At 38.4% G+C, this 26,725-nt stretch overlaps 2 protein-coding genes across 3 annotated transcripts in view; both read left to right on the top strand.

The window, feature by feature from the left end:
* The window catches only part of HEATR5B (HEAT repeat containing 5B), a 153,402-nt gene extending 145,478 nt beyond the window's left edge, over positions 1-7,924 (top strand). The window contains exons 35-36 of the mRNA XM_036752266.1: positions 1,277-1,490; positions 5,529-7,924. Coding sequence (XP_036608161.1) covers positions 1,277-1,490; positions 5,529-5,833 — 519 coding nt within the window. The 3' untranslated portion in view covers positions 5,834-7,924. The remainder of the gene's footprint in view (positions 1-1,276; positions 1,491-5,528) is intronic.
* A 6,626-nt stretch (positions 7,925-14,550) lies between these two features.
* The window catches only part of STRN (striatin), a 150,783-nt gene continuing 138,608 nt past the window's right edge, over positions 14,551-26,725 (top strand). The window contains exon 1 of one of the 2 annotated variants that reach the window (XM_036750588.1): positions 14,551-14,954. In XM_036750588.1, the coding sequence (XP_036606483.1) occupies positions 14,712-14,954 (243 nt within the window). In that variant the 5' untranslated portion in view covers positions 14,551-14,711. The remainder of the gene's footprint in view (positions 14,955-26,725) is intronic. The other variant, XM_036750587.1, reaches the window with a different exon arrangement.

Raw genomic sequence — 26,725 nt, 5'->3', positions numbered from 1 at the left:
TGATTCCATTAGCTTGTTTGACCGACATATTACACTGTTTAATCTTATTGAGCTAGCCTTCCACTAAAAACCTTCAAATATTTTTTCTTTTGATCTGCTCTCCAAATACATCTTCTTCAAATGTCCATTCTCTCAATTTGTTTTTAACTTGTTGTGATTTATCCTTTTCATGTAATCATTTTTTCATGATTTGGGGGAGTTAATTTTATTGAGGTTTCTTTCCATTTACTCCTTTTCTTTATTTTTTTTATTTTGTTTGGCATATTTGCCATCTTCTTTGCCTTACAGAAGAAAAGTAGTATAATGGATAGAGTGCTGGACTTGAAGTCAGGGAAACCTGGGTTCAAATCTATCCTCAAGCACTTATTAGTTGCATGATTCTGAGAAAGTCACTTAACTTGTCTCAATCCCAGTTTCGTAATCTCTAAAATGAAACAGAAAAATGGGACTGATTTCAAAAGAGTATTATTCTCTCTCTCTCTCTCTCTCTCTCTCTCTCTCTCTCTATCTATCTCTCTCTCCCCCCTCTCCTCCTACTTCCCTTCCTCTCTCCCTCTCTTTTCCTCCCTCCCTCCGTGTATGTGTGTGTGTATTATACAAAGTACTTTGCAATTCTTAATGCCTTATTATTTAATGATCCAGTGGAAAATGGTTGCTTCCTTCTCAGATTTTAGTCTGTATCTCTCATTTTTCTCTATCATATTTTAAACTGTATTGTAGTCTGTGCACTTGTCATATCTACCTAGGATCTTCTTTGCATCACCATTATCTAGGACAGTTTCTTACATGTTGTCAGTGCTTAATAAAGTTTCTAAATTAAAATGAGAGCCTTCTGTTAGTCTTTTAAAAATACAATGGCATCTCAGTACATGACTATTTTTCATCTTTTTTTTTCAGTTTTGTATTTTTCTGACCAGTCTTTCAGGATATTGTACTTTGATTCATTTATACTTTTAAAATTTATTTTCCTTATTGAACTTCAAGTAATTTCCCCATTTGATCCTCAGCGACCTGTTTTCCTTTATCCTTCCATTTGAAAGTAGAAAAATCTCTAGAATTTCATATATGTGTGGATGTCTAGTTAGATTAATAGAGAGATCCAAATTTTATGTGTGTTGTGTGTATTTCCAAATGATATTTTATCTTGAGTTTCGGTTTTTACCGTGTAATATTACTCCATTTCTTTTTAGCATTCAAAAAAGGTCCATTATGTTTATGTTGTAAACATAGGAACTGGCACTCATCTTAATTGGTAAATTATGTTTATTTTCTATAGGTTCAAGCTAAGTGTTACCAGCTTCTTCTTTCAGTCTTCCAGCATTCCAACCGTGCCCTTTCAACTCCCTACATCCATTCATTAGCTCCAATAATGGTTGAAAAACTAAAAGCTGTTGAAAGGAGCCGGCCAACCAGTAGTACAGAGCTCTTAGCTGTTCAAGAAGGAATCAAAGTTCTTGAAACATTGGTTGCCCTTGGTGAAGAGCAGAACAGTAAGTATTTTGTTTTCTTATTTAAAACAAGCTGAAAAGCTTTTCAAGTCTAAAAGAGAACATTTCTTTTTTAATAAGACATAGGAAATTGGGATATTAAAATTTCCAGAATACTTTTTGATAGGTAAGAGCTAGTATGAAAATTGGTGTTGATTTATATATGATTTTGAGTAGGAAATTAAAAGTAGATCCATATTGAATGGTAACTGAGCACTGCTTTTAGAGGTATAGATGATAGGCTAGGTGAGAGGCTATGCTGATTAGGTACTAGGGAAAATTAAAGTGTTTAATTAGAGTTTTAAAACATAATATTCTGGTTTTCTTGATAGAGCTTTACAACTTGACAAGCAAATATAATCAAATGAGTAGTGGAATTGAATCAAATTACTAAAAAGCATCAAAAGTTTGCATTGAAAAACATCAAAAATTGACTTTGCAATTTTAATCACTGACAAACAACTATACATCTATTTAATCAGAGTGTACAAACAAGCAGTTGAAAACTTTGGGGAGATAGAGTGATATAGTGGATAGAAAACTGAACTTGGAGCCCAAAGCCTTGGGTTTGAGGTTTAACTTTGTTAGAGTGTAATACTGGGCAAATCATTACCCCCTCAATTCCCTTCTCTCTAAAATAAGGGAGTTGGACTACGTGTCTACAAATATTCCTTCTATCTATAATATTCAATGATTCTTTGAATATGACTCCTGAACTTCTTAATTCTGTATTTTTTTCTGTTACCATATAACATTGCAACTCTCTTTTTTGAATATATGTAAATAAAATGAAACAGGGAATTGGGATAATTAGAATTCCTAAGTGTTTTCTGGATAGGAAGCATGGTGTTCTAGTTTTACTAATATGTAGCCACAAGGGCTTCTACTTTCCCTTCTGTAAAATGGAGATCATGCTTTTCCTCTTAAAGGGTATTGTAAAGATAAAGTGAACTAGTAATGATAATACCAACACATTTATTGTAACATGTTAAGTTATACAAAGATAAAGCACTTTGAAAAAAAAGCACCTTATTATTATTTTTATTATGGATTCAATAGAGGACTATTTTTGTACTTCAGATTTTAAGTAATAAGGGTCCAGACTAAAATAGTGGTGGAAATAGAAAAGAAGAGATAAACTCAAGAGATATTTTGAAGGAAGGATCAATAGTAAATGTCTGGGGGAAAAATAAGTATCTGAAGTAGAATTCAACTTAGTTATTCTTGACTCCTGTACCCTATCCACTGCACCACCTAGCTTCCTAGAGGTTTCTTTTCTAGATATTTGCAACATAGATCTTTAGAAGTAAGTAGAATACTTTTGCTTGGAATTGAAATCAAGTGCTCTGGCCTATAATTTGTATTTTCTACCTTTTCCTCTTTGTTTAAAATAGTATTATTTTTCCTTCTTCACTCATAACTTTCTCTTTGTGAGCTTTCAGAAATCACTGACTGTTTACAAATTGTATCCACTGGTTTTTTCAAGTCTGGTGATGTGAACTCACTAAAGGCAACTAGGTATTCTCTTAACATCTCCCTACTTTATATCGGGCAATTTCATATCCCTGTTTGCCATTTTTGTTCCACTTTTTCCAATCCAAATGTCAGGGGGGAAAGCAAGAAGAGTTGAGCAGACTTGCCTTCTCTCTGCTATTGCTGTCATCATCCCGCCCACTCTCCCAAGTCATCAATCCTCCCCTGCTTTGATTCTCTCCTTTCCTACCATTATAGCAAAAAGGAAAATCTTTTTGTTGTCCAAAGCTTTCCTCAACAGTCTCAGTTCATGCTGAGTTGTAGCACCCCTGACATTCCTCTTATATAACTGTGCTTCACTTTGGTTTTTCATCCTCTTCTTGTTTCCATATTCTGTATATATCTCTTAAAATTCTAAATTGTTTAGTGATTTCCCTGTGTATCCATGTATTTCTTGCTTAGAAATCATTAGCATTCAATTTCTTTCCAAGTGAAATTTAGTTAATAAAAGACAAAAGTTGCCACATGAATTATACTTTTAACTTTTGCTGACAGTACCAATTTATAAGTTTAACTATTTTAATGTCATTATCATATTCACCATTCAGTAAATATTTTTAATTGAAATTTTTCACCAAGACTGACTAGATAGGTACATTATAGTACCTTTAATTAGTACCTCTTTGCTTTTTCTTAAGGCGAAAAGATTGGCAATATGATGTGCCAACTTAGTGGGTGAATTTTATTTACAAGTATGAATCAGTAACAGTGATAAAAAGTTATAAGCTGAGAAAGTATATATTATAATTGTGAAATTACTATAAACTATATTTTATTGATGTAATAGTACCAATGCGTATTTGTTGTATTTTGAGAGTAAACTTTCAGCCCTTGTTTTTCATTTTAGCCATGCACTTTTTCCCTTACAAATTAAAATGTCAGATATTCTCTTAAATCTAACAGCAATCGTTTTTACAGACTGGAAGCACAGATTTTCTCACCTTATAAAATCCAATTCCCAGACTAGAAACGTTATTATTTTTGACTCTTTTCCTTGTACATTCTACCTAGCCAATCACTTATTTATCAAGTCCTGTTATAACTAACTTCTTTCCTTTGATACTTCTGTGGGGGTCACCTTTTAATTCTGTTCCTACTGAAACTACTTTAGGCCAGGCCTTCATCATTTCACTGCTGTATTATTACACTGACCTCCAAGTTTTTCTCAAGTTGATTCTACATACCACTTCCAGACTGACCTTTCTAAAACTGTTTTAGAAGACAGGGGAAGAAATTGGTAGCATGTGGTATATGAACTTAATGGTGAATTCATTTGAGGTAAAAGTATGGTAGTACAGGCCCTTTCCACTGAAAATGTAACTAGGGGCCTTGTGATTGATCAGGTTACACTTTTTGATTGCTTTCTCTATCATTATCAACCAGCTGGAAATTCTCAACTTAATCTAACCCTTAGCACCCCAAAAAGAAAAGATTAAAGCTGAAAAAAATTTATCATCAATAATAAATACCAACTCCGCACCTTGTACATGGTTATTATGTGGCAATCAGTAAAAGAAAAGGCAGTTTTCTGCTTTCATAAAATTTTTATTTGAAGATAGCTATACTGATATGAACGTAGGGAAAGTAAAGTACTGGTTATGCCATGAAATTCTTTTAAGATAAATAATATTTAACATATCATTAAGAAAAGAAACAAATCAGTTCAAGTTGTGCTTAATGTTTTAGTTTTGAAATCTTTTTTCTATTACCATGGATTTGGAGAAAAGAAAAGGGAGAAGGGTGCATGAAAGGAGTTTTTTAAAAAAGAGTAAAGAGAAAGCAACTTGTTTAGTTGTTTCAGTCATGTCAAACTCAAACTCTTCATGCCTCCATTTGGGGTTTTCTTGGCAAAGCTACTTGAGTAGTTTGCCATTTCCTTCTCCAGCTCATTTTACAGATGAGGAAACTGAGGCAAATAGGGTTAAGTGACTTGCCCAGGGTCACAAAATAACTTGTAATTTTAGACAGATCTTATAGTTGGGATCTTCATATATGATTCATAATACTATATCATGAAATACCTAACCAGTTGGCCATTATAAACTATTGCCTTCCTTATAAAGGTCATCTTTAGAAATGAATGATATTTTATGAATTTTTCTTTACTCAAAATCCAATAAATATAAAAACAATTGTTGTAATGTGGATTAACTGCTTTATTTTTTTTAATAAATCTTTTGTACCAAGTAACACATGTATTATAAAGAAGCCACTATTGTGCTCTCTATTTGTATATCTTTGACCTTGTAGTTCAATAAATCTGATCTCTCTCAAGTATGGTAGTAACATTTAATCAGTATTTGATAAAAGTTTCCAAGAACAAAAAACTGAGGTATAAGTTGGATCTTATCTAGTTGCCTGAATTTGGTTATAACTTAGACGACCTGTTACTTCATTTACCTATTCTTTATTTTAGTAATCTATAAAAACTATTAAAAATCACTATAAAAACTCAAAATTTGGCCAAATTGTCATATTTTGGTAATCATTTAATGCTTTGTTTTTCAGGAGTCCAGTTACTTGCCCTTTTGGTTCCAACCTTGATTTCATATTTGCTAGATGAAAATGCTTTTGATTCAGCACTTACAGCATCCAAAGATCTTCATGAGTTTGCACTCCAGAATCTAATGCACATTGGGCCTCTCTATCCACATGCTTTTAAGACTGTAATGGGAGCTGCTCCTGAGTTGAAAACACGACTGGAAACTGCAGTTCGAGCAAGCCAAGCTAGCAAAGCAAAAGCAGCTGCCAGGCAACCAGCACCTACCATACATTCTGCCCCAACAATTAAACTCAAAACAAGTTTTTTTTGAATTTACTATTCCATTCCTTTTTATTTACATTGGCAACAAACACCAAATTAGTCATTGGTTCTGTATCATTCCAGTCTTTATGTTTATTTGATTTGTATATTGGTATTAGTGTTATGAAATAGGTTAAGTGAAACAATCCTATAGGTTCCTGTTGATTTTAGCAAGTTTATTTTTATCATGTATGTGAATTAATTTCCTTTTTGTAAGATGTTTCTTTTGCTTTTAATTTACCATACAACACTTAGTTTTGTGAATTTAAATCCTATCCTTTAAAAAGCAACTCAGAAAGATCATGCATCAACTTATTGATATGGTGATGAAAAGTTAAAATAGCATTTGTTCTGAGAATTTAGTTGCAGAAAAGAGAAATCAAAATGATGCACAAAGACTTGAACCTAATTTATTTTCTGCTATGTATAATAAAATGAAATAGATACAATATTTTCTCAATTTATACTACACAATGAAATGTCCTTACCTTTCTAACAGGTCTTTCTTTACTTTACGATTTAAATAACTAAATTATTCTTGACCATATATTGGTTGCTAAAAATAATTTAAGGAGTAAAACTCTTATTTAAAGGTGCATGAAAATGTATCACATATGGTGTGATCTACTTTTTTATCGTCAAAAAATTTGATGTTAGAAAATTTTTCCAGCTACAGCTCTGAGGTTTACCTGTGATATTCTAGCTTTCCCCATCTCTTCTTTAGTGGGATTACCTTTATGATAAAAATGTCAAGATGAGTCTTTATTTATATCATAGTAACTAGCAAATAGAAGCTCCAAACTGTCCTTTACTGTACAGAGAATTATGCAAAAAAAAAGAGAAAAGCTGACTCCAATTTCTTTATGAGATACAAACTATCTCATAAATAAAATAATTGTTTTCCCGACTATCCTATATCTTATGCCTGCTGCCTCTTTTTTTTTCTATTCATTTGCTGGTAGTCCCTCTCTCATTCGCCTTCAATTCCATTCATGTATTCATTCACCAAAATTTCCCATGAAACTGCCCACACATTTTCACGTATTTACTCTCTTCCAATTACATCGTACTTTGTTTTGCCTATCTTTATTCTCACCAAAAGGTGCTCTTCCTCTTGTAAACTTGCTTTTCCTCTACTAGTCACTGGGTAGTTTCTTTGTGTTTATTTCTGTGTTGACTGTTCTCTTCTATTCCCACCCACCTCAGACTTATTGCTTCATTCTTTCATCCTAAGATGTGGTGGGCTAAGTTGTGGAAGTGGTAGTACCACCCATGGCATCTCTTTAATTTTCCCCATACCCTTTAGAGCCGCTATCATAACAAGCTTAGCTTCTTTGGCTATGTTTGTATAGAGGTATGTCAACCCTGGTTCATTTTTCATAGAGAGATGCAGTTAATCGAAAATCAGATAGAGTCCTGGTAGTAAATAATATCATATTTAATCAAATAATATATAGATGAAAGAAGGAAAATATCATTTCCTTATTTATTTCTTACTGTGTGCTTTCTGTTACTTTGTCTTATCCAATTGTTTTTAATATTTTAAACAGTGAGGTTTCTACTACTTACTAAATTATTGGCTGTCAATATTGTAAATTTAATTTTATTTTCTTAATTTCATCATTTCCCTCTGCTTAATAATTAATCATCATATTCACAAAGTAGCATTAAGCCTTTTACAGACCTACTGATATTTATATGTACCTTTTTTCTGATAATCTCTGTACATATAATTGAATATTACAAGTGTGTTAAATTATTTCTCTAACATGGCAGCATGAAATATATTAAACATGCAATTGTGGATTCAGTAATTAAAGTATTGTGATTTCATTATATATTTAATGCCATGCTTTTTGCCTTCACATTTACTTCAATGTATTTCAACCTTTTCTGGTATTTTTAACTTATGGACCAAATCAAGACTGTAGCATACCTATAAATAAACTTCTAGCTTTTATATTTTTCCATCAGTGGCTTTCCAAGCCATTTCCATTGTCATATTTAGAAGACCAGTTTGATTACAACAGACTCATGTTCCAGTTGTTTGTATTATCTGAAATTGTTCCTTGTTGAGTTAATAAAATTTCACCTGCATGAATGAGAATGTCACTGCTTGGTCAAAAGTTAGTAATGTCACTTAAATTGACATGATACTGTTAATCTTGAAGTATGTACACCTCAGTTTGATTATCAGAGACAACAGGTCACACTGGTCTCTCTACTACTGTTTATTTCTTATCCCTCTAGGAGGGCTTCTGTATATATTGTATTTTCTTTTTTTCTCTTTATCCACTTGAAGTTTAATTCTTCATGTAGTAGTCTTTTTCTCACACATCTTCTTTAATCTCCTTTCTTCTTCACTCTTCCAGGAAAAACATTTGACCAGGAAAATGTAACTCTGTCTCCCTTACTTTGTGACCCCAAAAGTGCCCCTAGCATGTCTGATTAACAGGGTAATAATACTAGAGAAAATCTGTCAAAGAAAACCTTAAGTTGTAAAGTGAAAATGGACTTTACTAAAGACAGTTCATGATTTCCAAAGGTCTTAAAAGTGTTGTCTGTATTCAGAGGACCAACATGGCTGATTTCATAGTTCATAATCAGGTTGGCCACAGAAAGGGGAATATTTTGGTCTCAGCCACTCTTACAGAAGAGTTGCAATCAGTATCTGTGGAATTAATAAAACCCTGATGAAATCAGAGGCTGTTGAAGTATCGAAGTGGAAGCCCCTTCAAAATTTCAAATGTTTGATATACTTACAGGTTAGTGGAAAAAATACCTAAGACTTCTACGTATCAGTGATTTCAATATTCCTAATTAAAAAATGGGCAGTTATTAAGTAGTTACTGTTGGCAAGGTATTGTGTTAGACTTTGGGATATAAATACAAAATGAAAAATAGTCTCTCATTTCAAAAGACTTACATTCCACTAGGGTAATACAACATTTAAGGAAATAAATAGAATTTGAGGAAGGAGAGGTAACAAGGAAATCAGGAAGGGTTTTCCTGTAGGATATCATTTAGTCAACAAGCATTTATTAAGCACTTACTATGTGTCAGGTATATATGGTGCATAAAATGAACTTTTAAGGATTCTAAGACATAGAGGTGAGGAGGGTACACATTTCCAGGCACACATGCTAGCTTTTGGAAAGGCATGTATGCAAGATGGAACTCCAAGTTAGTGAAATAGCAAGTAGATGAGTTTGGCTAGAGCTTAGAGAATACAAAGAATAATATGAAATGTCTCAATTAGTAGGCTGGAGCAAGCCTGAGGGCTGCCTGTGTATAGAGTTTCTGTTCTACTACAGGAAAAATTGGGAGCCACCAGTTTTGAACAGGTAAATGACATGGTTGGACTGGTCCCTAATATTAATGGGGAATCTAGTTAGGAAACTTGCAATGGTATAAACAAAAGGAGAGAAGGTATTGAACACAAGGAATGCTGTGTAGATAGAGTAGTTGAGACTTGGTGGTTGATTGGATATAGAGGATTGGGGAGAATAAAGAGTCAATAATGATTCCAAAATGCAAAACCTGGAGCCACCATATTGGACTCAACATAAAGCCCTAGTTGTGGTGCTGGAAAAAGTGGAAACAGCACTGAAGAAACTAAGTCGATGAAAGCAGCTGGACTAGACCAAGGCTATTCAACAAACGGCATAGTTTTGCAGAAATTAAGTCGGAAAGTATACATGAGAGTGAAAGATAGCAAAATTGTGGAGAAATATTGAACTTCATCACTGTTAAAAAATAGCTACTGAGGGACTATTAATTATCTCGTGACCCATACACTCACTTTCCTATCTCTACAAAATTTATAACAGGCAGAGAACACAGCTCTAATCCTACAAGGAAGAAAAATAGTCCCCTAATAATCCTGACACCTCACCTGAAAGATAGTTAATAAGCTTTGTGATAAATAATGGATGAGGTATATAGAATTTAATTTAATAAAAGTTGCGCAAAATATTCATAAGAATACATGTACATTGAAGGTATCAGAAGAGAACAGACATGCTTTCACAAGTGATATTCAGTAGTGAATGGCACGTTTGCAGTTTTGTAATTGACTGTAAAAATGCAAGGTCCCAATGTTCTTATTTGGTGGAGACAACATGTATACATGTAAGTATATACAACATAAATACAAGTTAATTTTTGAGGAAAAGCACTAGCAGCTGGGAAGATCAGGAAAGGGCTCCTCTAGGAAGTAGAATGAGTTGAGTTTTGAAATAAACTAGGGATTCTAAAATGCTTAAGTGAGGAGAGAGTATATTCCAAGCATGGGAGCAGGATATAAAATGTTGTGCATGAGAAAAGGCAAGAAAAGCCAATATGGCTGAATCACAGAGTATATTAAGGGGAGAAATGTATAAAAAAAAAACATAAAGGTAGGTTGAAGTTAGGTTGTGAAATGCTTTAAATGCAAAAGTTTATATTTGATCCTAGAGGCAAGACAGAGCCACTACAATTTATTGAAAAAGGAAGTGACATGGTTAGACATGCTTTAAGATGACTATTTTGTTCTCTGTGTGGATTATTGGAGAGGAGAGAGATTGGATGCAGGGAGACCAATGAGGAGACTCTTGCAATGATCCGGGTAAAAGGTGGTGTAGGCCTGAATGAGAGTGATTGCTGTGTGAGTTGAAAGAAGGGGGTGGATGTGAGAGATGTGTAAATACAATCTCAAAATTTGGCAACTGATTAGATATGCAGGGTAAAGGAAAATAAACAATCAAGAAAAACTTAGGTGTGCCTAGGTGATTGACAGAGTTTAGGAAGAAGGATGAATATGAGTTTTGTTGTGGGTATATTGAGTTTTAGGTTCCTAGCAGACAAAAGTTCAAAATATCCAATAGGTAGTTTATGATGTGGGACTGGAGCTCAGCAGAGAGGCTAGGACTGGGTGTATAAATCTGGGAGTAAATGAAGTAGAGATGATCATTGAATTTGTGGATTTGATAAAAAGGAGGAGGGGTCCGGGACAAAGCCGTGGAGTGCAACCACAAGTAGGGAATAGGGCACAGATGATGATCCACCAAAGGTTACTGAGAAGTAGCCAGACAGGTGGGGAGAGATCTGAGAAAAAGCAATGTCACAAAAGCCCAGAAGAGAGTATCGAGGAGGAAAAAGTGGTAGATGATGTCAAATGCTGCAGAGGAAAAAGAAGAGGCTTGAGAGCAGGTCATCAGATTTGTCAATTAAGACATCATTGGTAACTTTGTAGAAAGCAGTTTCAGTTGAAGTCAGATTGCAAGGGGTTGAGAAGTGAGTGAGAAGACAGAATGTAAAGAGAGAAGAAAGGGACCCAGGATAAAGCTGGGAGGCAACAGGTACAGATATCTTCTAGGAAGAAGCTTCTCCCTAAAAGGTTGTAGGATGATAACATGAAGGAATTGTAGGTTCAGATGAAGATTTTATTTTTTTTTTTTAGGATGGAGAAACCAGGCATGTTTATAGGAAGCAGAGAATAGATCTTGAATAGAGAGGTAAAAGGGAAATGCTTGTGAGGAATGAGATGATATGGCTTATAAATGAAACAACTCATTTATTATGGCATACAAATGAAGCAACTGATTTATTCCTAAATATGTGAAATGAGTAAAAGAATAGATATCAATATATGCTACCACCATTTGTATGAATCTTGGTTCACAAACATGATCTCTTTGCCAAGCGGAAAAATACAGGATGCAAAAACTATCCTGATTTAGAACATAATCGTTTATAACATAGGGGATGGTGGTAGAATACTGTGGCATAGTATCACATCAAAAGAGTGAGAATCAGTGGAGGGAAAATCAGGTTTATGGAAAACTTTTTGAGAAGACTCAAGCCAAATCATCAAAAGAACTTTTAAGGACAAAACTGGAAAGGGTAAAACTAGCTGATGAAGAATGGAAAATATCTATCAATATTTCTATATCTATCTCATTTCTTTTTTTTTTTTTGGAAGGGGGAAGGCAGGGCAATTGGGGTTAAGTGACTTGCCCAAAGTCACACTGCTAGTATAGCTGTCTCTTTCCTATATCAATAACAATGGAGTCACAACATTTAGATTCTATCACAATAGTCCCCTTTGAACTTTATAAAGAAATAGAACAAGAAGAGCATCTGTCTACCAGAATTGTTGTGAGGATCAACTAAGATGATAATTGTAAAGTGCTTAGCTTAGTGCCTGGGAAATGGTACATGCTATATAAATGGTAGCTTATATTATTATGTGAAATAGACCAAGTAATAAACACAGGAGGTCTATGCTGTAGGTGACACCATTGTGAGGATGTTGAGGGATCAATTCTCAAGATTTCTGAAAGGGGGAAAGACACTAAAAGACTTGAAAAAAAATCTGGCACCTTATTATTTATGCCGTTTTAAACTCTAGGATCCTTGCTGGATAAATCCTAGTCTTAGTTTTTCCTGAGTTAGGTCCCAAAAGGTCATTCCTTGTTCCTCATTCAGGACATTAGTGTTGAGCTGGCTGCAAAACCTAAATGTTGGGATGTCATCGTGCCTAGTCTCCAATCCCTTCACCTAAAATGGAGAACAAGCTCAGAGGCTTAGGACCAACCCTATTTTTACTAGCTACATGTTGGTCTTATTGAGGGGGTTCAAGCCATCTTCTCTTAAGAATAATAGATTCATTTATATCATCTACATCAAGCATTTCACATTGACACAGGTGCTATTATTATCCCTGTTTTTGCAGTTGAGGAAACCAAAGCAAACAGATCAAGTGACTTGCCCAAGGTCACACAGCTAAGTGTCCGAGGTTGGATTTGAACTCAGGACTTTCTGAGTACTCTATTTACTGCATCACTTTGTAGTGTCTCTCACAGAACGCCATCAGTGGAGTCCAACCAGAAGCAGCTCTTCTGACATGTTGTCAGAAGAGAGTAGGCTGAGGTTGACTCAGGTCATTTTGGGTACCCCAGTTCTGTCTACAGAGACAATTGAAAAAGACTTCTCTTACCCATTAATTGGAAGACTGGAACCATTTACAGAGTGTTTATATATTCTCCACAGTCTCTCCAAGCCACTTCCATTTCATATTGTCCTGGAATCTGGATGATCCTAGGAGCTGGTTCTCCAGTCTCTCATGGGGAGATTCTATGAGCCAAGCACCTAATGCACTCTACCAATGGACCATTCATGGATGAAATTTAATTTGATTAGACAATGTTCCCTATGTGCATGGAGCTGTGCTAAGGCTTTGGAAGGACTGCCTTAGGAAGTTGTCAAAAGATGTGGTCACCAAATTAGGATTTGGAACAACAGTGAGAAACGGAACTGTGCTAGCTCTCCAGGTGGTTGGGGCAGGAGTGAAGCCCTTTAGTCTTTAGGCTGAAGGGAAGAAAATTATTTCCTAGGTTCATACTGGTTTTCAGCTGAAAAGGGCCCTTATCCTCCCATCTTTCCAGTATCATAGAAATTTGTTTCGGTTGAGAGTTCTGGATGTGTAGATTTGGACTTAGGACCTATATTCAAATCTCAGTTCTGCACACACCACCTGAATGACTTTGACAAGTCAATCTCTTAGGTCTTTAGTTTTCTCAACTGTCAGATAAGGGGGCTGACACAAGATGACCTGGAAGTTCTCTTCTACATCCGAATCTAAGATCTTATGAATTAGCCCAGCAGTTCTCAAATATTTTTGGAATCAGTACCACATTACACTCTTAAAATTATTGAAGACCACCCCCTCTTTGGGGTTCTATCTACTGATATTTTCCATAATAGAAATTAAGTGTTTTATTATGAAATTAAAGTACTATGAAAATAGCTTTGATCTTGATTATCCGCTGAAAGGACCTCGCTGACCCCAGAGAGTCCACGGACCGTACTTAGAGAACAACTAAACTGTTGAGAGGACTTAGAAAGCTTGGGTGGGGTTGGGGAGTGGGGAAAGAAAGGGAATTAAAGAAAACCTGCCGGGTTTTGGCAGGAGGTACTTCTTTAGATGAGTGGAGGCTTTAAAGACAACATAAACCACGACAACATAAAAGATCAGAACAGCGACGGGAAAACAAAACAAAACTCATGACCATTTTTTTTGGTTTTTTCTTTTTAATTGAAATTTATGAACCAGGCAACGGAAGGATTGGTCCTAAGACAAATTCTGAAGAGGAACTTTCACCTAGAAAGAGGACCAACCTGCGAATATAACCCACGTAAACAAAAGCTCTAGGGGGAAGGCAGTAGTCGTCAGTAATTTTGTGCGTAGAGGGATGTGATTATGTTTTATCTCCGCAGATCTGTGGGTGCATGTGCGCGACAGTGCAAGAGAGAGCGCTGTCACAGAGAACTTCCTTGGGGGTGAGGGCGCGTGTGCGCCTGCTAGTTAGTGCAAAAGAGAGAGAGGGGGAGAGAGCAGAGCCTGAGAACTTCCGTGGGTGTGGGTATGTGCAAGAGAGCGATGCCCAAGAACTTCCTTCCGTGTGTGTCTGTGCGTGTACCCCGACAAGAAGGACCTTACGCCCCAACCCGCACCCGGCTCTGCTAGGCAGAGGGGCGGGAAGGAGAGCTAAGAGGTCTTCACCACACCTAGGCTCAGACAGCCAGAGCCTCGCCAACGCCAGCGTCTAAAGAATCCTTCCTTCCTCCTAGCCCCCTTCCCAGCTCCCGCCGATTGACGCCACCACCCCGAGACTACATTTCCCAGCAAGCCCTTGGGGCGCTCGCGCTGTGCAATTGACCCATTTCCCGGCCCGTCAGCAGCTCGGGGGGCCGGCCCAAGCGCCCGGGCAGCCGCTCCCTGCTGACTCGAAGTGTGGGCGGGGAGAGGAGGGCGGAGGGAAGAGGAGGAGGCGCCGTTGCTGCCGTTTGCCTCGGCGGCTGCGAGAGCCGGCACTGGTCCGCAGCAGGCTGCTGCCACGGCCGCCATGGACGAGCAGGCGGGGCCCGGCGTCTTCTTCAGCAACAGCCACCCGGCGGCAGCCGCGGGAGTCAAGGGGCTCGGGCCCTTGGCAGAAGCGGCGGCCGCGGGCGACGGGGCGGCTGCGGCGGCTGCGGGGGCGGCCCGAGCCCAGTACAGCCTCCCTGGGATCCTGCACTTCCTGCAGCACGAGTGGGCCCGCTTCGAGGTGGAGCGCGCCCAGTGGGAGGTGGAGCGGGCGGAGCTGCAGGTAGAGACCCTCCCGGCCTGGCCCTCCTCCTCCCGCCTCTTTCCTCCCTCCTTCCTCCCTCCTCGCCCCGCCCCGGCCTCTTCCTCCCAGCCTCCCGCCTGTCCCCTCCCCCTTCCCTCGGTTCCCGCCCACCCCGCCCCGAGAGCCCCTTCACCTCGCCCCACCCACCTTGACTCTACCTGCTCTAGTCCCTGGCCGTCCCTCCCGTGTAATCAAATGAAATAATGTTGGTAGAGCCTGGGCACAATGCCTGGCACCTAGTAGGCACTTAATAAGTGCCTGTTCCCTTCCCCCCTCCTCCCAAAGCCGCTCTTCCAGTCTTCTCAATCTTCCCAACCCTAATCTCCCGCCTCCTAGTCCAACTCGGAGCTCTGGTCTTTTCCTTTTTAGTTGAAGATTGGCGAGGAGGGGTCCGGGTGCATCCGATCGGACCGCTCCGTTTCTAAGGGTCATGCCCCGCTTCTGGGGGACAAGAACCAGAGCTGTTCCCAATCGAGTTGAGGGGCCAGCACTTGGCCAAACGGTTCGGGTTTTGGGTGGGTTTTTTTTTTTTTGGTTGGTTTTTTCCTGTCGATTCTCTTCCCCGTGAAAGAAAGGAAATGAGAGGACAGATGAAGTTGTATCAGGCAATGGCCAGAGGTGGGAAACTGAAAAGGGAAAAAAGTGGTATCTTCAGAAATAGAAAATCGCTATATATTCGAATCTGTGTCTTATGCCGCAGTGCGTTTCACCCGCTGATTTTAGATCCGAAATTTTTGAATGAATGAAAGATCAAAAGTCAAGTGCGTTACTTATGGGAAACACTGGTGTTGTTAAGATTTAAAAACAAAAGCAAACAGAAAATCCAGAACCTTAGATTCTTTGTGGTAAAACAAACAAAAACCCCCACCCAAACATGAACAACTTTTTGTAAAAACATTTTTTTTTTCCCAGATTGAGTTTTTCCTTGAAGGAAGTTGAGGTCTGTTAAAGTTGGTTACGTTGGTGACAGGCTCTGCAGCGACTTGTTTTGAGATAAGATATGTCCACTGAAGATAGAGTGTTTACAGGCTTTTCACACAGTTAATTTCTTTACTGTGCCTTAAATTCTGAGACTTTAGAGGGACCTTTAATACCTATAAATGGTCGAGCCATGTGCCGGGTACTGATTGTTACTCTCAGGGAGTTCACATTGTAGTAGGGGAAACAGCGTACAAATAATTATATAAAAAGATACCTTGTAAATAGAAAGTAACTCAAGAGGGAAGGCCGGAGCAGAGGTCAAGGGTGGGGTGAGAAAGGCCTCCTGCAGAAGCCATGTCTTGAGTATAGCCTGTGGTTCCTGAATATACACTCTTATTTACTAACATGGAAAAAGCAGAATAGTACAGCGGAAAGAGGACAAGTTTTGAGGGCACAAAATTTGTGTTCACATCCTGCCTTCTTTCTGTCTTGACATGGGCAAGTCACCACTTCTCTGAGCCTCCTTTCCTCATCTATAAAATAGGGAGTGTGTGGAGGTTACGTGATCTCTGACTTCTCTTGCAGCTCTAAATCTATGATCCAACATGTACATACTGTTTCCTTGATAAAATGTAAGTTCCTTGAATGCATAGACTATCTCATTTTTGATTTTGTATCTGTAGCGCCTAGCCCAGTATTAGATACTTCGTAGGTGATTAATAAATGCCTGTTGATTGGATACTCTGGAAACAAGAATATCACCTATTTTTTTTTTTAAAGCCAACTTTTCCTTGGTGGTCTCCAATATGAGTATTTGTTCAAGTCCTCCCAGTTGCTGTTTCTAACACTCATCCTCCCACCTACAAAAGAAACCAGTTAAACAAAGCAACGTGATAACTTAAGCTGTTTCTGTAACTTTTGGGGGGTATTTGCCCTTGAATTAGATGTAATCGATGAAGAACATCTATACTTTAGCTAGCGCATTGATTGTTCAATGTTGATGCTTTCACCATTTGATGACTTTTTTTTGTGATGGTCTTCCTATGTTCCTTGTTCCCTCCCCTTCCCCCCACTTACTGACTAGATCCTGCCTACTGAATTGCATAGAAGCTTTGACTTTTATTTCCAACCTTGGTTAATTTGACCATCTTTAAGCTTAACAGCCCTCTTCTTTCAAGAGCTTCCCTTTTGGTACTATACTTAGTATGGATACTGGATCAACTTAGCCATACTGCAGCTCGGTGTTCCCAAGCTCTAATGATCCACCAACCTCAACCTCCCCAGTAGCAGGGATTATGAACTAGCCATATCATGTCTTGTGGCATATGATATTTGAAAGATTTTTATGGATTTCTAGGTTTTAATTCTAAGTTTTGAAAAGGCTTTGTTTAGCATTACAGAAATCACAGGGTGGCAGGGGGAAGCACACAGTGGGGCTTATCTTCTTAGACTTTAGTTTCTAGTATGGGGACTAGATGATCTTTGTAATTCCTTCTAATTAATATTTATTAATAAAAGACCTCAATTTTTGAACTTGAATAAAAAAATGATATATTTTGTAAATACTATAGTTTAATTTTTAAAAGTTTATTAAGAACATACATGTGTTTCAAGTAGGACAACTATATGGCACAGTGGATAGTCAGAAAGACCAGAGTTGAAATTCTGCCTCAGACACTAGTTGGTGGCCCTGGCAAAGTCACTTAACCCCTGCCTAAAACTGGAGAAGGAAATGGCAAACTACTCCAGTATTTTTGCCAAGAAAACCATATAGATAGTTGGTCCATGGGGTCATGAAGAATTGGACACAACTACAACAACAACAAAAATGTTTCAGGCACTGTGCATGGTACAGAAGATACAATAATATAATACAATAAACATTTTTTAAGCGCCTACTATGTGCTGGTTACTGTGCCCACTGTGGATACAAAAAGAAGCAAAAGACAGTCCCTACCCTCATGGAGCTTACAATCTAATGGGGGAGAAAACATGCAAACAAATATATACAAAGCATGCTATATTACAGGATAAATAGGAAATAACTAAAAGAAGGAAAGCACTGGAGTTAAGAGGTATTAGAAGGCTTCCTGAAGAATGTAGAATTTTAGTTGAGACTTAAAGGAAGTTATTAAGGAGGTTAATAATTACAGTGGAGGCCGGAGAGCAATCCAGGGATAGGAAACAGCCAGAGAGAATGCCTGGAGCTGAGAGATGAAGTGTCTTGTTTAGTGAACAGCCAGAAGGCCAGTGGTGCAGGATTGAAGAGTGTGTGTTGGGAGATAGGGTATAAGAGGACTGGAAAGATAGGGGGGCACCTGGAGGCAACAGGAAACCACTGGAGTTTATTGAGTTGGGGGTGGTTACATTATCAGACTTGCATTTTAGGAAAATCACTTTAGTGGTTGAATGGGGAATGGATTGGAGTGGGGAGAGACTTGAGGCAGGGAGACCCACCAGCAGGCTGTTGCAGTAATCAAGGCATGAGGTGATGGGGGCATGTATTAGTGGTGGCTTTGTTATAGGAGAGAAGGAGCTGTATTCAGGAGATATTGCAGAGGTGAAATTGACAGGCCTTGGCATATGGAGCCTGAGGCATGGTCAGATAGATGTGAAGAGAACTAAGAGTGATGTCCCAGAAACCTAGTGATCAGCAGCGTCAAAGACTACATAGAAGTCAAGGACAATAAGGATTAAGAAAAGACTGCTGGATTTGGCAACTAAGAGAGCAAGAGTAACTTTGGAGAGAGCGGTTTTGGTGGGATAATAAGGTTAGAAGCCAGATTGTCAGAAAGGAAGAAGTGAGTGAGAGGAGAGAAAGGGGGGCACATATTGGCTTTTTGGGAAGATTTTAGTTATGAAGGGCAGAAGAGAAATAAGGTGATAGTTAGTAGGGATGGAAGGATCAAGGTAAGATTTTCTTCAGGATGGGGAGATGTGGGCATATTTATAGGCAGTAGAAAAGGAACCAGTAGAAAGGGAGAGATTGAAAATAAGTGAAAGAGTAGGGATGATAGAGGGGCCAATCTGTTGGAGGAGATGGGATTGGAGGGGGTTAACTTTGGTAAGGAGTAAGTTCACTACATCATGTGAGACAGGAGTGAAGGAGGAGATTGGTAGCAGAAGGTGCTAGAATGAAAGGAGATGAGGAAGAGGAGAGAAGAGTGAGATCATGATGAATACTCTGAATTTTTTCTGTAAAATATGAGACAAAAGAGAGTAGGGGGAAGAAGAGCCATGGGAGGTTTGAGAAGGGATGAAAAAGTTCAGAAGAGCCTTTGTACAGAGTGGAGTAGTGGGTTGAATAGGGAGGTATTGCCCAGCAGCAGTGAGGGCCCACTTGAGGTTATGTAATATAAATTTGTGTTGGACCCAATCAGAATGGTTATTAGTTATTTTTCCCTTCTAATTCAGAAGCTCGTGTGTAGGGAGGGATCCTAGGCTGAGGCTTGGCTGGTCATAATTAGCAATATGATAAAGGGCTAGGGATTCAAGAGAGGACAGCAAAAAGTTCACTTGGTTCACCAAGGAGTCAAAATAAGGAGAAGAGGAGAGAGTGCCTAGTGCAGGGGAGATGGCGTTGGGAGAGAATTAAGGGGTCAAGGGATGAGAGGTCATGGTGAGAATGAGGAGTAAGGTTATGTAAGGGAAGGCAGAAGGAGAGGTGAAAAGCCAAAAGATTATGGTTGGATTAGGGGATTTTAGAGGTGAACATGGAGGTGGTACATTTGTGAATGATGGAAGATCCAGGGTGTGACCATCTTTTTGTATAGCTTAGTTGGGTTGGAGGAGTACCTCATGGGAGGTAAGTGGATTGAGATACTGAGTGGTTACGGTATTTCAGAGAGAATAAGTATATATGTTGAAGTCCCCTAACGTGAGGGTGGGAGTTGGGGAGGAAAGAAAAATTATAAGCCAAGCATTAAACTTATTGAGAAAGGAAGGGGAGTGACCTGGGTGGGGGGTGGCGTGGGGGGGGGGGGGCGCTTCTGTAGATAACAATGACCAGGATTTTGATTGAGTGGTAGATATAAATTGCATGAACTTTAAAGAGAGGTTACTGAGTGATAGAAGAATGGGGAGAATGCTCATCATTGAGCGGAAGGTGCCACTCTTTTACCCTCAAAGGACAGATGCAAGAGGAGATGGGAGGCTTGAAGTCAAAGGGAGGGTTGTTCATCTTTGCACTGGGGACTCTTCACATCCCAGTTGGAAGATTGCTCTGGCAGCAGGAGGTGGCTAGCATTGAGATGCCTTGTATTGGTACAGAAAGAAGTGGTTGCTTTGGGCTATCCTTGGCTCCTAGCAGCCTTTCCTCAGAGAACGTACTATGCCAAGCAGGAGATGATGGAAGACACATGTTGCTAGCACACCCGTGGTCTGAGGGCTTCTCACTGGAGGAGTCTGGGTGTGAGGCAGCAGCAGATGGAAGACACCTGGCCTGACCCCTAACAGTGACACTTCTTACCCTTAAGGAGCTAACATTATCATTGAGGGAAGGAAGATGAGTTGGAAATCAGTGTAACTGGAGTAAATAAAGAAGTAGGGTTATAATTTTTTTTTTGGTCTGTAATTGTGGTTTCATTTGTGTAGTAAGTTTTCTATCCCATGTTGCCTACATAAATACAAAGTTCTCTCAAAAGGGGGAGTTCTTACACCTGGAGGCCTTATGTAGGAAGTGACATTTTGAACTGTGCTTTGAGGGGAGCTCGAGACTCTAAGAGTTGATGGTGAGGAGAGAGTGCATTCTAATCATAGTGGGCTACTTGTGCAAAAGCATAGAAGTGGGAGGTAGAATGTCATGTTAGGAATGCGTAGTGTGCTATTTTGACATGATATGGTGAATATATGAAAGGATTAATATGGAAAGACTGGAAAGGTAGTTTGGAGCCACATTGTAGAGGATTTTTAAACACGTGGCTGAAGAGTTTATATTTCATTCTAGCAGTAGTAAGTAGCAGTTGATATGCTAGCTTAGATACTTACCTAGCTATGTGACCCTGGGCAAGTCATTTAAATAAATCTCTTTGTGCCTCAGTTGTTCTTATTTGTAAAATGAAGGTGTTGGGCTTTCTGAGGTCCTTTCCAGCTTTAAATCTGTGATCTTATCAGGATAAGGGAGACTTTGTCCAAGTAGAATCAACAACTTAGCAACTATTTGGATATAGGAGTTGAGGGAGAGGAAAGAGTATTCCTACATTTTCCAACCTGGGTGACTGGAAGGAGGGTGGCTCCATCAACAGAAACAGAGTAGCTTGGAGTAGAAATGAGTTGCCCACACGATAAATTAAACTTTATGTCTAATACTATGTTTCTTGAAACCAGTAACCGTACTTGAAATGTAAATGATCTTTGGGCATAGATCAGTCTTGTGGATTATCCATAGCAAATTTTAAATTTAGGCTGGTACCCTTCTACTCTGTGGATACCACCATTCTACAATGCCCACTAGTTTTATTTAAACAATGAAAGTCAATTTAATATTATCCTTCGCAAAATCAATCTGTTTTAAAAAATTGCATGTCATCTAAACTATGTAGTGTACTGTACAAAGGACTGTATATGAAGCTAGTTTTTCTATTGCCATGTATAATTAAATGTAACCTATATTTTTCTTTTTTAAAAATCTCAATATTTTCATCTTCCATTTTGATGTTTTGGATTTTTCCTGTAAAAACAATGAAAAATACCCATTGGGTTATGAAATAGAGGTCAGTTGGTACCTTCATTTTAATCTTTTACCTTTTCAGAAGTCATTAGCCTTCAAAATACTTTTTAAAAAAAACCACCAACCCACCTTTTAGATTAAGGCTAATTGTTCCTTTGGAATCTCTCTGTCCTCCTTTTTCAAGTTGCCATGGCAAAGGAGTGAAGTGCTGAATTAGCTGTTGTATCCACCAGGTGCAAAGTGCCATCATATTCCTCCCTTCTTTCTTCAAGCAGCCTTAGGGAGTAGAGTATATTGTGCCAAAATTGCCTTTATCATTTATCCTTCTATTTCAGTTATTCAAAAATCCCTGGCTACTTTTGGCTTGCAGAATTAACTGAGCTTGATGGGAAAGATGAGATCCATGTTCTCCCCAGGGTCTTAAGTGGAGCAGAAGTGTGGCAGTAACACAGCTGTTAGCAGAACAATGTGGTGCAGGACAGATATCATGGACTTTGCATGCTTATTGCTTGTGTAACCTTGGGCAAATCATTTAGTCTCCTTGGGCCTCAGTTTTGCTTATTTATCAAATGAGGGGTTTGGTCTAGATAGTCTCTGAGATATTGCCCAACTCCACATTGAAGATCTTGTGGACCCAGATCAACAAAGAACCTTTGACCATGTCACTCCGAGGCTCAGTAAGCTTCAGTGGCTTTCTTTTGCTACTAAGATAAAATGCAAACTCCTAGGTTAGCATTTAAAGCACTTCACAATCTAGGTCCAGTTTATCTTTTAGGTTGCTTTCACATTACCTTTCCTTATGTACTCTGTGCTCCAGGCAAAAGTGGTATGCTTGTTTTTCCCCAGACATGACAGTTCACTTCCAGCCTCTGCACCTTTGCACAGCCTGGCTCCATTGCCTGGAAAGCTCTTCCTCTTTACCTCTGCCTCTTAGAACCACAAGTGTCAAATACCCCATATTGCCCATTATACTCCATAATACAGCTGGAGTAAAATTAAAATGTAATTGGGAAATATTTTACAAAATAAATAAAAACACATTAAAACATAGTTAATATTACATTTTAAAACTAAGTCAGTATGCAGCCCACAGAAATTCTTATAGATATTTAGTGGCCTTCTTTGACATCACTGCCTTAGAACCATTAGCTTCATTCATAGGTCATCTCGAGTGGCACCTCCCAAAGAGGCTTTTTTTGATATCTCTCCTCACTAAACTGTTTGCATTTATCTTTGTAGCTAGATAAAGCTTTTATTAAATACTTTGTATTATGCTTGCTCAGTATACAGATTATTTCCTCTAAGGTCTCCCTGTTCCCCATGTGAGCTTCTTAAGCAGGAGCTCTTTGGTTTTTGGGTTTTGGGTTTTTTTGGTCTTTCTGTTCCTGACACCTAGAAAAATGTCTGGCAGTTAGTAGGTACTTAATAAATGCTTATTGAATTGGATTTCTACATGCAGAGTCTTGTTAGGTGCTTTCGGTGCTGGGCACACCTTTTGACCTTGTTCCACAAAATTGTAGGAGCAGCTCCTTAATTTAGGAACCAGATGAATTATCTAACTTAAAGGAAAGGGTAGGAGCAGAAGCAGTCTTTTGCTATATAGCACTGATTTCGAATTTGGGTGCAGTCATTTTGAGAGTCATGGAGGAGTTATAGAAACATCAGGAAGGATCTCTTTAGAGACTCAAAGTAGCAAAGCACACACAGTTCCAGGTATTTACTCTGTCCACCTACAGGACAAGGGGAGGCTCTGGTGATCAAGAAGTCCTTCTTCCTCTCACTACATTTCATACACCTTCCGCCTTGCACATGTAGTGACGTGTTTGATACATGTTCGGGAGCATCAAAGTTGCTCCTAGCAAGTGGCAGCACTAAGTACTCCAGATTTCTCAAATTGTTGTGATAGTATAACATGAATTTGCTTATTTTGAGTTTGCTGGAGCAAAAGACCACCAGATTTGAATTAAGAGGACCTGGCTTCAAATTTCAGCTTTGCTGCTTCCTACCTATGTGACATTGAAGAAGACCACCACACTTCTTTAGCCCTCAGTTTTTTCATCTGCAAAATGAAGCTCTAAGTGATTCTTTAGTTTCGAATAAGAGTGCCTTATCCAGATGTTATGATGAAATTCCTAGGCACACCTAGGTGACATGATATTGCCTATTTAACATTGTTTTAATCTAGTTGGAAAGACAGAGCATAAATATAGAAAAATCAGAGTGATTATCCATTTAAATTTCAATATTAGGATATAGAGGACAAGACCAAGAGTCTTGAGTGAGGAGGGAATGAAACTTAAGTATGCTTATATGCACTTATTTAAAGAGGTACAGGAATAGTGGACTTTGAATGAAAGTTTGATAACTATGTTAATAAGCCAGAGCTCCACGGGCCTTGTACCTAAAATAAATAGTCTGCAGGGGAGCCAAAATGTTAATATGAAATATTATCCACCACAGAGGTACTTTAGTTCTTAATACTTGATGCCAGCAAATGCATCTTCATTAGGATTCTGGTTTCCTACTCCCTAGTATTCTGCTCCAAACATTTCCGTAGCATTCATTTTTCGTTTGTATCTTGTCCTTCAATACTTAGAACACCTACAAAACATCCTAGTTTTCTTTGGTACTCACCCAGTAGTGCCAAGGACATGTGGAAAAGTCATTATAAGCCAGTGTGGTTCTGTTCTCTTAGGAAAGTTGGCCAACAGGTAGAGGAAATGGACAGCATACCACCAAATTTTGTCCACATTTTTACCTCTTTATGCTTCAGGAATCATTTAGGGACACTATATTAAGAACATAATATTTCATTTTGACTTTTTCTAGGCTAGTTTCGATGTAAAAGATCATGCTTATTGATAAAAATCCATGGTTCTCTCAAAAGGCAAAGAGAGAGAGAGTCAGAGAGACAGAGAATACATTTATTAAGCACTTATTATGTGCTGGAGATAATAAACACAAGAAAACAAGATGATCCTTACTCTTGGGGCGCTTATGTTGTTTTTGTTCTAACAGGGGAAGACAACATAAAGGGGAGCTGGACAAGGTAGGGTGAGGAAGAGGTACCTGCATGGGGGCAAGGCGGAGTAGTTGGGAGAATGAGTTGACATAGAGACGGGAGTGAAAATGAGCATGACTGCAGCCCTTCATGAAGTAGCAGTCCTGGCCAGGAACTCACTGATCAGGACAGGACCCAAGGTGGAGGCATGGATATACCCCAGATATGTCTAGTTTCCTTTAACTCATTATCATTCATGAATTTATTTGATACTTTTATGAAAGTATCTATTTTCAGTTTGTCACCTTATGTAACAAGTTTCATAAACTAGCTGCATTAATATAATATTCTTTCTTATTTATTTGAACAACTTGAGTTAAATATAAGGGGATGAAATTCTGATAGTCTAGAATTTGATGAAGAATTAAGTTCATGTTTATAACTTTATATAACTTTTCTAACTTTATACAACCTGAACTTCTATTCTGTGTGTAGCAGGGCTTCTTAACTCTTTTTTTGTGTCATGGACCCCTTTAGGATTCTGATGAATTCTCGGCATTTGTTTTCAAAGTAATTTGTTTATATGCATAAAACAAAATACACAGGATTACAAAGGTAAACAATTATATTCAAATAGTTATCAAAATATTAAGAAAAATAAGTTCGCTGACTACAGATTAGCATCTTCTCTGTACCCCTTGCCTTTGTCGATAGTAGAATCCTGACTTTTTTGTGTAGAATGTTCTTTATTCTGTTGATCATTTTAGTTGCTGTTTTCTGATTATGTTGAGCTTTGGTGACCAGAATCGCAGCTTTATTCCATATGTGTACAAGGGTAGGATAATTTTTTTTCACTTTTTATTTCTAATACTCTTGATGATGCCCAGCATGTTTTTAGTCCCTTTGTCCACAAACATTGATCTTAGGGTTAGTTTACCTTAAATATAAGTCAGTTCCATTTAACAAGCATATATTTATCATCCATGTGCTAGGTTATATTTGAGGACTTGGGAGTACAAAGACAAAAATGAAATTCTGACTTCAAGGAACTTAGATTTTATTGGGGCACAACAACGTATATATAAGCCAATATACGGTATTTTCAAGTTTATTGTGTGTGTTGGTGCTAAAAACTGGGGGAATAAGAGAGGCCTATTGTAGTAGTTGACACTTGAACTGAACTCTGAAGGAACTGAGAGGTAAAAGATGAGGAGAGAGAGCGTTCTAGGCACTGCAGCAGGAGATGGAATGTCATGTATGGAGATCAGCGAGTTTGGCAGGAGTGTAGCGTGCATCACGGAGGAATAATAAATAAAAGCCTTGAAAACAGCTATTTTGTATAGGGCTTTAAATGCCAAACAGAGGAGTTTGCATTTTATTTTAAAGGCAATAGGGAGCCCCTGAAACTTCTTGAGTGACAGTCAGACCGGTATGACTGTTAAGCATATGTGTTAATTTTTCACCAAGCACTTTAACTTCATCTCATTTGACCCTCACAACAAACTTATGAGGTAGACAAGTGTTAAATTCATTTACATATTTTCTGTTCACTCCCAGAGCTTTGTACTTTGGTCTCTATAGTTTATGCTCCTCTGACATTTCAGTACTCAGAAAAGAATTGAGTCATTTGCAGATGAATGTTTTCAGTGTTTTCCCTTTTACAGGTCACTTAGAAAAAATGCAATCAAGACTGGTCCCAACAAATATCCCCTGAGAGCATCCCATTATTATGCTGCTTCTTCCGAGATAGTTCTCTTTTAATGGGACCGAACATGTAATTTTAAAGAAGCAGAAAACCTTAGAGGTCGTTGGTTTGAAACTCCATATTTTGCAGATCCAGAGAAGAATGTAGTCACCTTTTGTTTTCTGCCTAATCCAGTTGTCTATCCATGGGAAAACAATACCTTTTAACTCATCTTTTTTTTCTTAAAAGAACCTTTACTATGTGATTTGGTAGAGATGGCCAGGATGGAGTGCTGGAGTTGGAGTCATGAAGACCTGATTTCAAATGCTGCCTCCGTTGCCTTGGGCAGACCGTGTCACCTGTCAGACTCAGTTTTCCCATCTGTAAAATGGGGATAATGATAGCACTACTTCCCCAGGGTGTTTGTGAGGATAAAATGAGGTGATATTTGTAAAGCTCTTTGCTAACCTTAAAAC

This window comes from Trichosurus vulpecula, chromosome 3 (genome assembly GCF_011100635.1).
Source record: "Trichosurus vulpecula isolate mTriVul1 chromosome 3, mTriVul1.pri, whole genome shotgun sequence".
Taxonomy (NCBI): Eukaryota; Metazoa; Chordata; class Mammalia; order Diprotodontia; family Phalangeridae; genus Trichosurus; species Trichosurus vulpecula.
Note: the sequence above shows the minus strand (reverse complement) of the source record. Positions and strands in the feature narration are given on the sequence as shown.